The 17,266-nt window shown below is 34.8% G+C and overlaps 1 protein-coding gene and 1 long non-coding RNA gene across 5 annotated transcripts in view; one reads left to right on the plus strand and one right to left on the minus strand.

The window, feature by feature from the left end:
* Window positions 1–6,804: 6,804 nt before the first annotated feature.
* The window catches only part of LOC149132709 (uncharacterized), a 126,617-nt gene continuing 116,155 nt past the window's right edge, over window positions 6,805–17,266 (plus strand). The window contains exons 1-2 of the long non-coding RNA XR_016244330.1: window positions 6,805–7,537; window positions 13,397–13,445. This is a non-coding gene — a long non-coding RNA (uncharacterized LOC149132709). The remainder of the gene's footprint in view (window positions 7,538–13,396; window positions 13,446–17,266) is intronic.
* The window catches only part of LOC106878225 (protocadherin alpha-3), a 94,489-nt gene continuing 89,952 nt past the window's right edge, over window positions 12,730–17,266 (minus strand). For all 4 annotated transcript variants that reach the window (XM_089362774.1, XM_089362775.1, XM_014927377.3 and 1 more), the window contains 2 exons: window positions 16,106–17,266; window positions 12,730–13,424 (listed from right to left, as the gene is read on the minus strand). The exon at window positions 16,106–17,266 is cut by the window's right edge and continues 1,258 nt beyond it. In XM_089362774.1, the coding sequence (XP_089218900.1) occupies window positions 13,266–13,424; window positions 16,106–17,266 (1,320 nt within the window). In that variant the 3' untranslated portion in view covers window positions 12,730–13,265. The remainder of the gene's footprint in view (window positions 13,425–16,105) is intronic.

The raw sequence follows: 17,266 nt of genomic DNA on the forward strand, positions 1-17,266 counted from the left end.
ATTTGCCAATGTTCTGCGCCGTGAGGACCAAAGACTCGAGGTATTTCGGGTTGCAAGACAGTGTAGGAGAGAGAATAGTGATGTTGTAGGAGAGAAATGTGTTCGCATGGATGATGGTACGCTTGCATTAAATGAGGATGCAAAGAAAGAGGTCTGGAGATGCCACTACGATAGATTGCTTAATAAAGAGAATGAATGGGAGAAAGAGAGCCTGCCTTATGTCGACCCAATAGAGGGACCAGCTATCCTAGTTGATAGTACCAGGGTAGATAAAGCAATTAAGAGTATGAAGACCGGGAAAGCCCCCGGCCCATCAGGAATCACTGCAGAGATGGTCAAAATATCTGGCAGTGTTGGCTATAGCCTAGTCACCCGTATTACGAACCAGGTGATACACGAAGGAGTCATACCCTATGACTGGTGTAGCAGCATCATAGTCAACTGCTACAAAGGTAAAGGGGACGCTTTAGATACAAATAATTACAGAGGCATCAAGCTGTTAGATCAGGTTATGAAAGTTACAGAGAGGGTCATAGCCCAACTAATTAGGGAGCGAATCAATTTAGATGAGATGCAGTTTGGGTTCGTGCCAGGTAAAAGCACTACTGATGCCTTATTTCTAGTGAGACAGTTGCAAGAGAAATACCTAGCCAAGGATAAACCTCTGTACCTGGCTTTCGTTGACATGGAGAAAGCCTTTGACAGGGTCCCCCGATCCCTTATCTGGTGGTCAATGAGGAAACTTGGGATAGAAGAATGGCTAGTGAGAGCTGTGCGAGCCATGTACAGAGATGCGGCCAGTAAGGTGAGGGTTGGAAATGAGTACAGCAATGAATTCCGGGTAGAGGTAGGGGTCCACCAAGGTTCCGTCCTCAGCCCCCTATTATTTACCATAGTCCTCCAGGCAATCACAGAGGAGTTCAAGACAGGTTGCCCCTGGGAGCTCCTCTATGCTGATGACCTTGCCCTAATTGCGGAGTCACTATCAGAACTAGAGGAGAAGTTTCAGGTGTGGAAGCAAGGTCTAGAACTGAAGGGCCTTAGAGTCAACCTAGCTAAAACCAAAATCCTAATAAGTAGGAAGGTAGATAAAACACAAACCCCTTCAGGTAGATGGCCCTGCTCAGTATGTAGAAAAGGAGTAGGTAGTAACTCTATAAGATGTACCCGGTGCAAGCTATGGACACATAAGAGGTGCAGCAACATCAAAGGCAGGTTAACTAGCAAGTTAGTTTTTGTTTGTGGCAGATGTTCAGGTGCAATAAAGACTGCAAACAAACAGGAAACAACTTCTATCTCATTCCAGGGTGAAAAACTAGAGGTAGTCGATAGCTTCCGCTATCTGGGCGACCAGGTTAGTAGTGGGGGTGGGTGCGCTGAAAGTGTAGCTGCTAGAATAAGAATAGCCTGGGCAAAGTTTAGAGAGCTCTTACCCCTGCTGGCGACAAAGGGACTCTCACTCAGAGTAAAAGGCAGACTGTATGACGCATGCGTACGAACAACCATGCTACATGGCAGTGAAACATGGGCTGTAACTGCTGAGGACATACGTAAGCTCGCAAGGAATGAAGCCAGTATGCTCCGTTGGATGTGTAATGTCAATGTGAATACCCGTCAGAGTGTAAGTATCTTGAGAGAAAAGCTGAACATTAGAAGCATCAGTTGTGGCGTGCAAGAGAGACGATTGCGCTGGTATGGACATGTGGTGAGAATGGAGGAGGATAGCTGCGTGAAAAAGTGCCACACCCTAACAGTTGAGGGAACCCGTGGAAGAGGTAGGCCCAGGAAGACCTGGGCTGAGGTGGTGAGGCAAGACCTTCGTACATTGGGCCTCACCGAGGCGATGACTACGGACCGAGACCTTTGGAAATGGGCTGTGCGTGAGAAGACCCGGCAAGCCAAGTAAGATCGTTGCCAGTGCCCCTGGACTGGTTCTTGTGCGGGTGGCACATGAGATGCACCATTTTGAGCGTGGCCGTTGCCAGTACCGCCTGACTGGCTCCTGTAGGATTTTCGAGCGAGATCGTTGCCAGTGCCCCTGGACTGGCTTGTGCGGGTGGCACATAAAAGACACCATTTCGAGCGTGGCCGTTTTCGTGCGGGTGACACGTAAAAGCACCCACTACACTCTCTGAGTGGTTGGCGTTAGGAAGGGCATCCAGCTGTAGAAACTCTGCCAAATCAGACTGGAGCCTGGTGTTGCCATCCGGTTTCACCAGTCCTCAGTCAAATCGTCCAACCCATGCTAGCATGGAAAGCGGACGTTAAACGATGATGATGATGATGATGATGATGATGATGATATATATATATATATATATATATATATATATATATATATACAGTCTGTTAAAGTCTGTCATACCGGTTATGATGAAATACCACAAGGTATAGAAAATACATATTCGCCTTTATATATTTAATCCTTTATATTGAACACTCAATATTTCATATATTCAATAAGACATTCAATACTTTATTTCATTGTACCATCCATTTTTATATTATATATTGTATATTCCATATTCTATACCCCACATTAATTTTACAAGAATATAAAAAACAGACAGAGTTGGAACTCTTTTAAATAAAATAATATATTCCTCTATACACAATCATACAAAACCCCTTTTTTTGTATTTATTTTTACTCACATATATATATATATATTTGTATATATATATATATATATATATATGTATGTATATCATCATCATCATCATCATCATCGTTTAACGTCCGCTTTCCATGCTAGCATGGGTTGGACGATTTGACTGAGGAGTGGTGAAACCGGATGGCAACACCAGGCTCCAGTCTAATTTGGCCGAGTTTCTACAGCTGGATATATATATATATATATATTTGCATGCATGGGTACAGGACGTCACCAACTGTGCAAACAATATGAAATACGTAAACAAACAAGTTAAAAATGTAAACAACGGGAGAAAAAATGGAAAACAGGACAAGTAAACACAAAGAAAGGATCCTTCATCAGTTGTCGGCTGTCTATCTAATATGTCCTGTACCCAGATATGCACCTATACATACAGGTGGATGTCGGTATGCACATACCTGTACGTATATATGCATATACTCATTTACTTTTGTTTTTACATGATTGAACGCAGCGTCTCACAAAAATTGTAAGTAGTTCGTAAACTTATCCTCCGACGCTACTCTATCTCTTTCCTTTCTCCCCCCCTCGTTCTTCCTCTGTACTACTACGTATCTCGCCTTACCCCTCTTGTTCTTCCTCTGTTACTACTACGTATCTCTTTTTTCCCCCTCGTATTTCTTCTTTTTCTTTTTTCCTCTCGTTGCTCACCATTCTTCTACTTCCTCCCTCTCTTTCTCCCTCTACCACTCTCTCTCTTCCCTTTACACCGGCATGGTCACATGCTTCCGGTCAATAATCCTTTCCTTCCTTGGCTTTCGCCAAGTAACACACGCCACCACTTTGTCTCTCTCGGTTCCGTGCCTCATCGCGTTCATACACACATAATTTTTCTCGTCTGGCCGTAAAGCCTTCTGTTTGTTTTCCTGTCTTGTTTTTTGTCCGCCACTACATTCCTCCATGGCTAGATTTAATTTGCGTATACAGATTTAATCTGCGATCCATGGGACGAGCCGTTTTAACGTTGCGTCCTGCCCGAAGCTCGTCGAAACGCCGGTGTTAAAACGTGGGTAGCTGATGAAGTAGAATGTTCTCTATGTGGCTCGTGTGTTCTCGTCTACGTTTGTTTGCAATGTCCTGTACCCAGATATGCACCTATACATACAGGTGGATGTCGGTATGCACATACCTGTACGTATATATGCATATACTCATTTACTTTTGTTTATATATATATATATATATATATATATATATATATACATACATACACATATATATATGTATATATATGTGTGTATGTGCATGTATGTGTTTGTGTTCAGAGGGAGAGATAGAGAGGTGGGGAGTACTAGATGGCAATGTAAACACACAAAAACATAAGACACATTATATAATAAATATAGAAGCAGTGGAAATTTGATTTTTCCCATTCTTTATTCTGGTTGAACAACTTTTAGTGATAATTTTTATTTTAACTTTTCCAACTTTGATTAGCATGTACATCAATAACACTATAAAACAAAGAATAATATTCTTTGAGGTTGTTGTTTTGTCTTTTGTTTGTTGTTGTTTTTTTTTTGTCTTTTTGTCTTTAAGATACAAAAGATCTCATAGTGATTATTGATAAGGACATGCTGTTTTAAGTACACTGCAGATGTTATTTGGAAACAAACTACCAGGTTACTTCAAATAAGAGAAAGTGAAACATTTTACACTGTTTGATAAAAATTCTATTTTGATATTATCTCAGGTGGCAAACTGGCAGAGTTGTTAGCAAGCCAGGTAAAGTGCTTAGCAGCATTTTGTTTGTCTTTACATTCTGAGTTCAAATTCTACAAGTTCCAGTTGAGCACTAGGATTAATGAAATCGATCTTCATCCCCCCACCCCTGAACTTTCTGACCTTGTGCCAAAATTTCAAACCAATATTATCTAAGGTGGCAAGCTGGCAGAATCGTTAGCACGCCGGGCGAAACGCTTAGCGGTATTTCCTCTGCCGTTACGTTCTGAGTTCAAATTCCGCCAAGGTCGACTTGCCTTTCATCCTTTCGGGGTCGATTAAATAAGTACCAGTTACACACTGGGGTCGATATAATCGACTTAATCCATTTGTCTGTCCTTGTTTGACCCCTCTGTGTGTAGCCCCTTGTTGGCAGTAAAGAAATAATCATCGTTAGCATGCCAGGCAAAATGTTTAGTGGCATTTTATCTGTCTTTGTGCTCTGAGTTCAAATTCTGGCAAGGTCAGCTTTGCCTTTTATCCTTTCATCAAGGACTAGATGGTTCCTCACATCATTAAGGTGGTAAGATGTGATTTGAAGAAGTGACTGGGCCACTCTTTCTAACTGGTTGAGTGACTGAATAAGTTTTCTCTCTGATCCATGATGTTGGACAAGCTTTCAAAGCTTAAAACAATTTTTAATAAACATAGTGATTTATCTATCCCTGTTCCAATCTTCATAACTCTCCTCCCAACAAAGGACCTGATTCCTTTGATGTACTCATCATTAGTTTAAGGCAGCCAAGACCCAAATCTTCATTTTTTCCTGGTTTTTGTCCCCGTTAATGGGGGGTTGACTGGATCTACCTCAATGCCATAGCAACCAAGGTAGGCAGGTGCAGCCCACTCCAACCTTTGTGCTGGCTGGTGCCCATTCACCTTTGCTGTCATGAAGCTTTTTTTGGAGTTAGATTTTCTACAGGAAGCATGCCCTTGCTTACCCCCAACCTCAGTTTATAGACATGAGTGGTCCTCAGACTAAAGCCTCTACCATGGTTTTTAAGAAATGTGGCGGTAAACTAGCTCAGAAAGGCAGGGACGCTACTTCCTGAGACCCCTTCCAGAGCCCCCCAACCAAATGTTAGTGTTAAATTTTTCAATAGATTCAGTCAATTTGACTGAAAAATTGCCTTATAGAAGTAAAATGTAAGATTGATTTCAGATGCAAGATTCTATTAAAGTACATCTTTACAAAATTACAACTTACAAAATTCTATTAAAGTACATCTTTAAACTTAGCATAAAAATAAAATCGAGGTCAGTTTAGTCAATTAAGAAACCTTAACAAAGTACTAGGCAATTGAAAAAGAATTCATAAAAATACCTACTCTACATTCTTTTACAAAATTCCTGTTACACAGATACAACCAAATCATACTAGCAGAGGAAAATGAATGTAAAGATAAAATGAAACCACCCAAAGTGAAAATCTAAAATGACATTATAATACATTCCATTTATCATTTGCGTATATATACATATATATATACAGGAATAGAGAAAATCTCATCTTTAATTGGTGATTCCACCATACACTACCGATGATCATTTCTAGATATCTGCCTGAATTTCTTTATATTTATATATACATATATAAATATATATATGTACATATACATGTGTGTATATATAAATATATATATATATACATGTGTGTGTGTGTGTGTGTGTGTATATATATATATATATATATATATATATATATATATATATTATTTAAAACTGTTTGATTCGGATTCCATGCTAGTTCAAGTTTCAAAGCACTTAATGGGGCCTTTCTTGTCAGGGCTTTGATACTTTAAGTAGCAGAGAATCTTAATCTAGTTGTTTTGAATAATACATGTAACTCCCAATAAATGTGTTGAGTGCACTTTTTTGCATTTTTCCACTCACACACACAAGAAAACACACACATATTAGTCGCAGGTGTGGCTGCATGGTTAACAAGTTTGCTTCCTAAGCATGTGGTCTCAGGTTCAGTCCTGTTGTGCATCTTAGGTAAGGATCTTCTGCTATAACCACAGGCTAACCAAAAGTCTTGTGATCGATTTGGTAGTCAGAAACTTAAATAAGTCTATCATATATATATATATATATATATATACACACACACATACACATATATACACACACACACACACACACACACACATATATATATGTATATATGATATACTTTTTTTATAGTGAAGCTTTATTATAGCGTCGTATATTATCAACTGTTATTTCTAGTAAATATTGGTGCATTGTTTTACCACCATTCTATATTTATGTGTGTTTGTGTGTATTTACATGCATATATATTTAAATATATACATATATTATATACTTACATTTATATATATTCATATACACACACACATTAGTTAATTTTTTTTGCATATTTTCCATCACTGAATGATGTTCTTCCTAGTTTTCAAGTAAGACTCTCTAATTCCACAATTTTTTGAAGGTGGAAAGCCTGAGGATGATATGTTGACAAGGAAAATGGCAACACCACTGTTCCTAGCCTACTGATTTCCAGAGAGGGACAGATATAAGCAAATAAGCATACACACTCATGCATATACATGATTGTTAGGCTTATTTCATTTTTTTTACACAGAGTTTATTGGGAAAAAATTTTCTCCAAGTCAAAATCCTGCTTTTCACATTCTACTGTACAAGAACAAGTTAAGAATATATATACATAACTTTGTATTAATACTTGCTGCTTTGCATGCTTATACTTAATTTATTCCTACTTGAAAAGCCTCAGCATTCACTAACAAATGTTTTGTTTACTGTTTCTCTTATCACCAAATGACTACTGTGGTATCTGTAACTGAAGAGGTGAAATCAGGCCAAAACCTCGTATTGTATAGCTTGCTAACATCAATAGGAGCCTAGCTTAATGCGTTTTTAAGCATAAAGATTACATTTTATCAGAGGCAAAAGGCTACAACTGATGCCTCTCATATTCAGATGTGCAGGAGCATATTAAATAAATATACACATCTTTATATTTTATTACTTTTTAGACAGAGGAAAGTGTGATGCCCATGACTTTTGATCACCTTTGATGAAGTGTGAAGTTGATGTGGTTGATGCCCAACAATTAAAGTGACACAGCTACAGCTGAGGATTAGAATTACTAGAGTAATTATAAGTTTACCTTCACGTCTTTACTATACATGTATGGGAAAAATTCAGTGTTATATCATACAAAATGTTTTTTCTGTTCTTTTTTTTCTTTTTTTTTTTATAAATGATTCACTCACTTCTAATCCCTTACCTATCTCTGCTGTCACATACAAACTAATTGCATTCTTCTGAGTTGGAAAGTAGAAAATGCCCCCAGCAACAGAAGAGTCTATTACTTGTTGATCGTATACTTTGACGTTTTTTTTCTTTTTTTTTTCTTTTAAATGCAACTAGTCTTTCCACCATGCCAACGAGTCACCAAGCCACTCTCTTTCACACACACTTCAGATTTACTGCAGCCATTACAAGTGAATTAGGTATTTTAGATTCTAGCATCTTATCTTCAGTTTCAAAATTACCGAACATTTCCTTCTCCATACTTTTCATCCCACCTTACTTGGCTTGCTTCCAACTTTTCCCAATCTTATTTCAATCTAGTGTATTTCGGTACAAGAATCAATACAATTTTTTCATACCTTAAAAAGCGAAAATAGATTTTTTTTCTGTCAATCCTGAAAGCTTTAAGAGAAAGGGAGAACACGTTTAGTGTTTCCCAATAGCTTTCTCTTGTGCATACACACCCCACTAACAGTTTTCACAGAACTGTGATATAAGAAACAATTTGGAAAAACCTTCTCTAAAATAGTCCTAAATATTTAACAGGTTTTTATAGAAAACCAAGAAAATGTTAAATTAGATTTACATTAAATATTTATAATTTTTTCTGCTCTTAACAACTTCTATGTTGATAATTATATACAACTAAATTATTTATATGTATAAGTGTATTCACATGTATGCTTTTATATATATATATATACATGTGTGTGTCTGTGTGTGTGTGTGTGTAAGAGCATGTTCATTGTTGTAACTCCAAATGTTTTGATGAAATTCAGATTGTTCAGGCCAAATTCAATAACGCTGTAATTCCCATAATTCAAGGAAGCTTGAATTTTCCATTTGCGCAAAAGAGTTGAAACTATGGATTTTGTATTTTTTGAATCACTTTTATACTTTTCTATCCATGAATATGCTTGGCATTCAGTGCTAAGAACTAATAGCAGTTTACTCAGTGCAGAAAATTATCTTCAGAGTGACTCTTAGATTCTTTTGATTCCTAAATAATTATCGTGAAAGCATAAAGAGTGTCAGGATGATAACCTAACTGGTAGTCCAGTAAATAATGTACATTTTCTTCTTGCATATTTCTTTGAGTTGTGCCACTACACTACTCTTACTTAATTTTCGAGCAATTTGTGCAGTAGTGTCATCTTTAGCATAATTGCTATAGTCTGGAATTGTCTTCTCTTTGAATATTCTCTGCTAAGCCATCTTCACTTGTACACACCAATTGCTTTCAGTCAAGTTGAGATTCTTAACTAAATAATTTCCATTTTTATTTAAAAATAAATATTGTTGATATCATCTTTGTCTGTCTGTTTCTTGCTATGTTTTTCTCCCCAGTGGCCCAATTTTATCCATAATACATACACATAGTAAAACAAATGCCATCTGGATATGCACTACAGTGGATAATAATTATAGTAGTTAACAGTGTATTACTTGTTAAAAGAAAGTTCCTGTCTTATCTCTTGTGGTATAGATATAACCCTTTAGCATTCAAAATACTCTGTCAAATGTAATTGTCATTTATTCATATTGTTTTGAATTACTCATGCATTATCTTGTAGCTTCAAGATTAGATGATGTGATTGGTTAGGTGTAAGAAGTCAGATCAGGCCAGTTTGAACATAAAACAGACAGAATATTTGGGCTGGATATGCCCAGTTTAAATGCTAAAGGGACTATATATATAAATATATATATATGGAGACAAACACCATTCCACCATGTGATTGGCTTGAAAGATTTTTAAGATATTACAATATTTTCTTAACATGAAACCAATGGTAGCCTTAAGACAAAAATATAGAAATTTTATCTGTCAATATGGTGTTGAACACCCATTCTCATTTTCAACATTTACATATATATATATATATATATAAATGATTTTGAGAGAGAAAGGAAAAAGAGATGTGCAGAAAGTATGAATGATATTTTGGTACTGATTAAGATATCTTACACACAGTAAGTGATTTTTAAGAAAAGGAAATAAAATGAAAGCATTTATAATGTAATTTCTACGAAGCAAATGTGAGAATATATCTTAACATTTCTCCCTTTGTGCCTCTTTGTGAAAAGATTTCAGGGATGTTATTGTTCAAATATATATATATAGGAAAATGAAGAATAAAGCAGAATGCTAAACTGGAAGCATATTTTAATAAAGATTTCTAACCGGCTTTTATTGCGAAGCAAATTATCAAGAAGGAGAATGAAAATGCTTTTTATAAAGAAGTACAAAATGAAGAAAATAATATATAAAAAAAAAAAATATATAAAAAAATAACTATACCAATACATTATATTGTCTTTGAGCTTTTGAAGTTCAATGGTAATTCATGTATATAATGGTTGGAAAAATAAGGATGCATGAGAATTGAGAGTTGTGTTAGGTTTAAAAAAGGGGTTAAAAGTTTGTGTTATGCAGGAAGTGTGGTGTCAAAACAGGAAGTGTGTGTAAGGGGAGACAAATCTTTTTAGTTGGAGTTATGAACTCTTTTTCAACAGGAAAAGAGTTCTTTATTTCACGTTGCTCCAGTTCACACAGCTGCAGAAATAAGTTGCGATGTCACTGGTGCCAAGCTGTGTCAGCCTTTGCCTTTCCCTTAGATAGCATCAGTGGCATAAAGAGGGGAGGCTGGTATGCATGGGTGACTGCTGGTCTTCCATGAACAACCTTATCCTGACTTGAGTCTTGAAGGGTAACTTTGTAGGTCCAATCTCATGGTCATTCCTCACCAAAGGGGGACTTTGTGTGTTTGTGTGTGTGTATGTGTGTGCATATTTTAATATATTCATATATGAATATCTTTATGTATGTTTATCTATTTGTATGTTTATTTATTTGTATGTTTATTTATTTGTATATATATAAATGGGTGTGTATGTGTGTGTATGTATGTATGTATGTATAATATATAGAATATTCAGCCACATATGCGATAATTCAATGAGTAGATAGTTCAAATGATCGAACAAGTAGGATACACATGGGGTTCCATTTACTTACCTTTTACGCATACACATGCACAAACACACACACACTCTCACACCGACATGCACACATATGTACATGCACCTAAAGCCACTTTCTCTTTTCCCATTTGCTGAAGCTATAAACCTTTTACAACATGCCCCATATCTTTTACCTTTTACTTATTTCAGTCATTGGACTTAAAGGTTTAGTTGAACAAATCAACCCCAAAACTTATTTTAAAATTTGGTATGTTCTCTATCATTCCATTTGCTCAATTGCTCAGTTGCAGGAACATAAGCAAACCAACAATGGTTGTCAAGCAGTAATGGGGGACGAACACAATTACATGCATAAATACACACACACACACATGCACATGTGCACACAGAGACACATGTATATGTCATGGGATTTCAAATAGTTTCTGTTCATTAAATTCACTCATAAGGCACTGATCAGCCTGAGACTATAGTTGAAGACACTGGCTCAAGGTGCCATGCAGTGGGACTGAACCTAAAACCAAATACTTGCAAATTGAGCTTTGTAACCACACAGCTGTGCCTGTACATATATTATCATACCTGCACTAATTACTTTCTACTCACACATACACACAAACGCACACATGCACACACACACATACACACACACACACACACATGTAGTCATACATACACATTCATACATGCACACATAGAATCTCATGCAATCTTCCTATTTATAACATGATGAATATATTAAAATTGGAATCTGTGATAGCATGTAACCCTTTAACATCATATTTGCAATTGCTTATGGTAGTTAAAAATGCAGTTTTGCAGACAACATTCAAAGTTGGCTCCTTAATGTTTCTAATCTCCCACTTGGGCACCATGTCATTGCCTTGTTCTTCAATTAACTGTATTCAAATACAATATAACATGGAAGCAGTTTATAAACAAATTACATCTTCTTCAATATATACTCTAATGGTTATATCTCAGAGGAATAAGAATGAGAACTGATTATTTCTATCAGTGGAAGCATTAAGAAATAAAGATAGTTTTACTGTTTCGTTTTGTCTCCTGATGAATCATAAATATTTTCAAGTAATTATAGACCTCAAGCAATAAAAATAAATTACCAAACACCACATAACTTTAATGAACATCTCATTTTGAAATGTCTATAACAAAAGGAATAAACATATATCATTAAACCACACTTTTCCCAGTAAATGTTATTGAGAATTAGCGATAATTCTTCTCCCCACTAGCAATTCTGAATTACTCACCATAGTAATACTAGGGAGAAATATTGTAAACTATTAAATTATACATCATTAATATTTTAAATTCCTTACTCTTTCCAGAGAATGTAAATATATTTTTCTACACTCTCAAAAAAAAAAAAAGAAAGAAAATTCTGTTGTTTATCAGCTCAATATTTGCAAAAAACAAAAATTTAATCAATAATAATTTTATTATATGACAAGACAAAATTTGCTAGCTTTTTTCTTTTTCATTTTGCTTCCAAAATATTTCCAACCTTTCTAAACATTAAAAAGGAAGAAAGAACAAAACAATATTATTATTATTATTATTATTATTATTATTATTATTATTATTATTATTATTAGACATTAACTCCTCCAATTCTGTTCTTCAGAAATATTCTTAATGTTTAAGAATTGAGCTAAAATTTAACAAGAATATGAAATGGTAATCAAATTCTATTTCTATTTCTATTTCTGCAGCAAATTTTCAGTTTGATTGAGAATCAACGTAACTAAAAATCACAACAGAAATGCTGAAATGTTTAATTACAATAATTTATTGTCTAAAGTTTACTCTAAGTATAATATGCCATAGAATTACTGAACTGAGGACAAATTTTAATGTCGCTTGTTGTGTAAAAATCTTCGAATCTATAGGCACTTCACTACTTCACTGAGTTTGAGTATGAAATGATACTCTTCAGAATAAATCTACGCTCTTTATACTTTGTATGAAATATTTCTTAACTTAGTTGTGCAATAAATGAAAAACAAACTTATTAAACCGTGTTTCAATATTCATATACTACATAGTTTATTTTTAAATGAAATGCTGAAATATGAACTATGATTTTATATTTTGCAATATGTAAATACAGAGAAGGATTTCAATATTTAAAAATCTAGTAAAATCTTCTTTCATAATCTGCATTCATAACATTTAGTATAAGCTAACATCCTTACATTAACATTATTCTTCACATTTGTGCTACAAACCTATTAGGATAGTCTGCAAGCACCTTTTAAAGTTATACTTCATCTCTTCCATATATTTCTGTCAAAACTGCATTTTATTCTAACTAATGCTTAGATAGCTGTTAACCTATGGCTTAACTCCAACACCGACCAACATTTATATTGTCTATAATCGAGAGCAACATTTGATACCAATCAAAGAATCTAAATGTTGACAATCTAATATACTAGAATTAAGACAGTAAAACCAAAGCTTTATAATTTCTTAAAACAATGAAAGTGAAATCATACAACTATTTATGCCAAGACAATTCTAGAATATTCTTTCTTCTAAAACTAAGAGACCAAAACTACATACCCGGGATCTCTTCATAGGGGCTGGTATCCTTTTTATGGAAGCTGTGCCCAGTGTTCTTAGGGGTAGAAACAGTTTTGGGATAATAGTCCTGTGTTGATATAAATTTCTTTTCACTTCTTCCAGATGTTGCACCAACTTCTTGAATGCAGGCCTTGGCAGGAAAAGAAAATTGGTAAGAAAATTTATTTCAGGTGATATCTTAATAGAGATATTCCAATAAATATCATCCATGGGATGACATTGCTCAAGGCAGGTGAAAAATTAAACCACACTGCAACATTGGAATCTCTAATTATTCAGAATAATGCATGAAAAGCACTGAATTTAGAATTTTCTAATCTGCACAAACTATGGAACAAAATTCTACATCAACCATCTCCTCTCTCTTCCTTTTCTACCACTACAACTACCATGGCCTCTTCTCTTCAGAACTGGCTGATCTCATGCCATCTTCACACAGGCACTCCCAACTCATTCATCTCTCCCTCTCTAGTCACTCATGTTGTGTCCAACTTCCAGGTCCCACACTAATTCCTATATCAGTCCTTCCTCTCCAGAACTCTGGAATCTCATCTCTATGTTTTTTTGTTTTTTTTTTCCTGCAGCTATAAACTTGAAATTATTCAAAAGGAACAGTGACCACATTATTCCCGCTGGTCTCAGAGAGCCTGTGAGGGTGACAGGAATATCCCTTTTCTCAAGACCGGTCTAATAAAAATAAAATAAAACTCTGTAAACAGAAGCTAATAGTGTCCAAACTTAAACAGTACTGGCTATAATTAGTACAGAAACAGAAGTATGTTTTTTGAAACCCATCCAGTTTTAGATATAAAAGTCTCATAAGACAGCCCCCATAGTTGCTCCAACTTTTTTTTAAAAAGTCTTATATTCAAATTAGTGAAATGCAACATTCTTTCATAGATATTTATTATAGTTTTGTTATATGACATATCATTTTCTTACTAACAGATTTTTAAAGATATCTGTAGACTTTTATGGAAGCAATAAATATTAAAATCCCCTGAGAGATATTCCCCTCGTTTTCTTTTCTTTTTTTTTTTTTTTTAATTATAAATACTTCTGCATATTATTTTCTGAATTTCTTAAAAGAATTTTTCAGGATGTAGTGAAAGGTTTATGCAAAGATGTTTCTTCACGGGTGCTTCATTTTATTTTAATGATTCCTTTCAAGAAAAAGAATCTTGAAAATTCTGATTGATTAAACAATATTATTATTATCATATTTTTTTCCTTCTTCTTAAGCTTTTGAATTATTTGAGGAATATTTCTGTAAAATTATATAATGGAGTAATGCCGAAAAATAAGAAAATAGAAACATATGTGGAAAAATATTCTGAATAAATATAAGAATAAATACAAGAACACACTTTATTCAGCCATATCTAAGTATGTAACAACCAAAACCTATTTTGTTTGATGTCAGAATCCATAGCTAAGATTCCAAAGTAACTAAGCATTCGTGGCCATTATTTTCAGTAAAAACTGTCCTTGCCTTTATAAAATAATAGACTGATAATTTTTCAGAAGTTTTTGCTCATGTCAGTAACAGCATGTTATTGATTACATGTAACTCAGGGCTTAGTTTAAATAAAGCCATTTATATATGAAAAAGAGACAGATTTCTAATCTTTTCTTCTGCACATAATCCATTCTTTTTCACTAGACTGCTTCTGAAACCTTTATCTTTGATTTGACTTTACTACCTCTAAACTTTTATTATTCTCTACATTATTTCTAATGTTCTCCTATCAGCCTAGTTTCTCTCACTACATTCCCATCTATTCACTACAATCTACTCACTGCATTGATTCAGATTCTTCCTTCACAATACTCCCATTCTTCTTTCTACATCATCTTTTCCTTTCCATTACCTCTATTCTTTGATTCATGCTTTTCTTCCCTCTGCTGAATGTCTCTTTTGTTCGGCTAACATTTACTCCCTTTTATACTGATATATCCCACCAAATTTTTACAACAAAACAGCTTGGTGTTCAGTGGCACGTAACATTTTACCTATCTGGCAACATTTCTTTTCTAACAGGCTGGACTGGCTATACAATACTCACTGGGCTTTCTTTCATAAACGCTATCGGAAAACTTTTTCCAATAAAGCCATGGTTTATATATAAACGTTCCCTGGCAATCCTATAATATAAAACATGACTAACTACCACTTGAGTATCTTTTTTATGACTTTTTTTTAGTGTGGAAGAAGCGAGATAGATCAAGGACTTAAGTGTATGGTTTACAAACTAGACACACACAATTTATGACCAGTAGTATGTGATTATATCTTGACTAGAGTTTTTCAGAATTTAAATAGATCACTACTGCTACTGCTACTACTACTACTACAAACCTATCATCAATTTGGCAGCAAAGTTGGTGTTAAACCACACAAAACAGATACTTAGAGTTTTGTGTAAGGCATACATGTGTGAATATAGTGATATATCGAAGAACTAGTGAAGTTGTGCTAGAATGAATTATGGACGTTAGCATCATTAATAAAAGAAATAATTTTACTTCATTTCATGATGTCTAACTATTGCTTTATTATATTGCTTGATTATATGAGTAGCATATAAATCACACTTTAGTAGTAATTTGACAAAAATATTGAACTATTGTTAAAGGTAGTTTACATCTTATGATACAAGAAATGAGCAGCCATAGATCATGTGATCTAATAGACAAAATATTTTATCCATTCAATATTTTCTTATTATAAATATAGGAATTACAGGAAATAATATTTGGATTGAGCTAAAAAAGAAAATTCAGAGACAAGGTCAAAAAAGAAATACTTACTTGGACTGATGCAGGCATTTTCCCAGGTGATGTTAATGACGTCCATTCAACAGGTAGCTCCTGCTCTGGACAGAAATCCCTTCTGGATCTCATTGATGGTGTACTATGATGCACCCCTTCTTCGGGGTTCTGTGTTATAGCAAAAGGATTGTTACTCTGAGATATCATTAAACATTTCTCTCGTCCTGGTTGCATGGCTGGATTCATTGCTGCTGTATGTAACATATTTCTCCTTCTGTTACATCTCACTATACATATCGTTATTATAACAACTATAGCAATTGATATCACTACAGCTGTAACAACTATGACAATGACCAAGTTGATATCTATCATGTCACTAGATTGGATGTGAGCAGCTGTCAGCATTGGGGATGTTCTGTTGCTGACAGTTAGTGTTAAGGACAGTGTAGTGGTTGCTGACAGCACTGGGCTGCCACTGTCTTTCACAACTAACAGAAGGTTGTATGATCCAGCATCATTTTGGTAAACTTTTCGAGAAAATGATAACATTCCGGAGTAAGTATTGACAGTAAATAACTGTTTCTCATTCCCAGAAATAATATTATACTTAAGGAAAGCATTTTCTCGACTGTCTCTATCTAAAGCTCTCAGGACTGTAATGTCATTCTTGCTTTGTGGGTGATAATGAACATCTAGACTAAAAGGGTTAACACTAGGAAATGTGAAGTATGGTGCATTGTCATTTTCATCCATGACCTCAACAATAACATTTGCTGTGTTACTAAGAGATGGTGATCCATTGTCTTTGACAATTACTTTAAATGAATAAGTTTTGTGTTGTTCACGATCCAGGGATTTGATTGTGGAAATAAACCCATAATTTGTAATCTTGAAAGGTAATATCTGGTTTTTACCATTTTCCAAAGAATAAGCTAACTTACTACCATCCCCTAGATCAGGATCAGTCGCATTAATAAAACCAACAGGAAAATTTGATTTTTCATTTTCATAAGTAAGAAATTTAAAAGTGCTTTTTATAAACTGTGGTCTTACGTCATTAACATCCATAACTTGAATAGAAAATTCTCTTTTAGTTTGTAATGGTGGACTGCCTGCATCTTCACATGTGATTGACATGTCATAATGATCAGTCACTTCCCTGTTTACAGGTTTTTTCATAATTATTTTATATTCCTT

The sequence above is a fragment of the Octopus bimaculoides genome, chromosome 14 (genome assembly GCF_046866305.1).
Source record: "Octopus bimaculoides isolate indiv1 chromosome 14, ASM4686630v1, whole genome shotgun sequence".
NCBI lineage: Eukaryota > Metazoa > Mollusca > Cephalopoda > Octopoda > Octopodidae > Octopus > Octopus bimaculoides.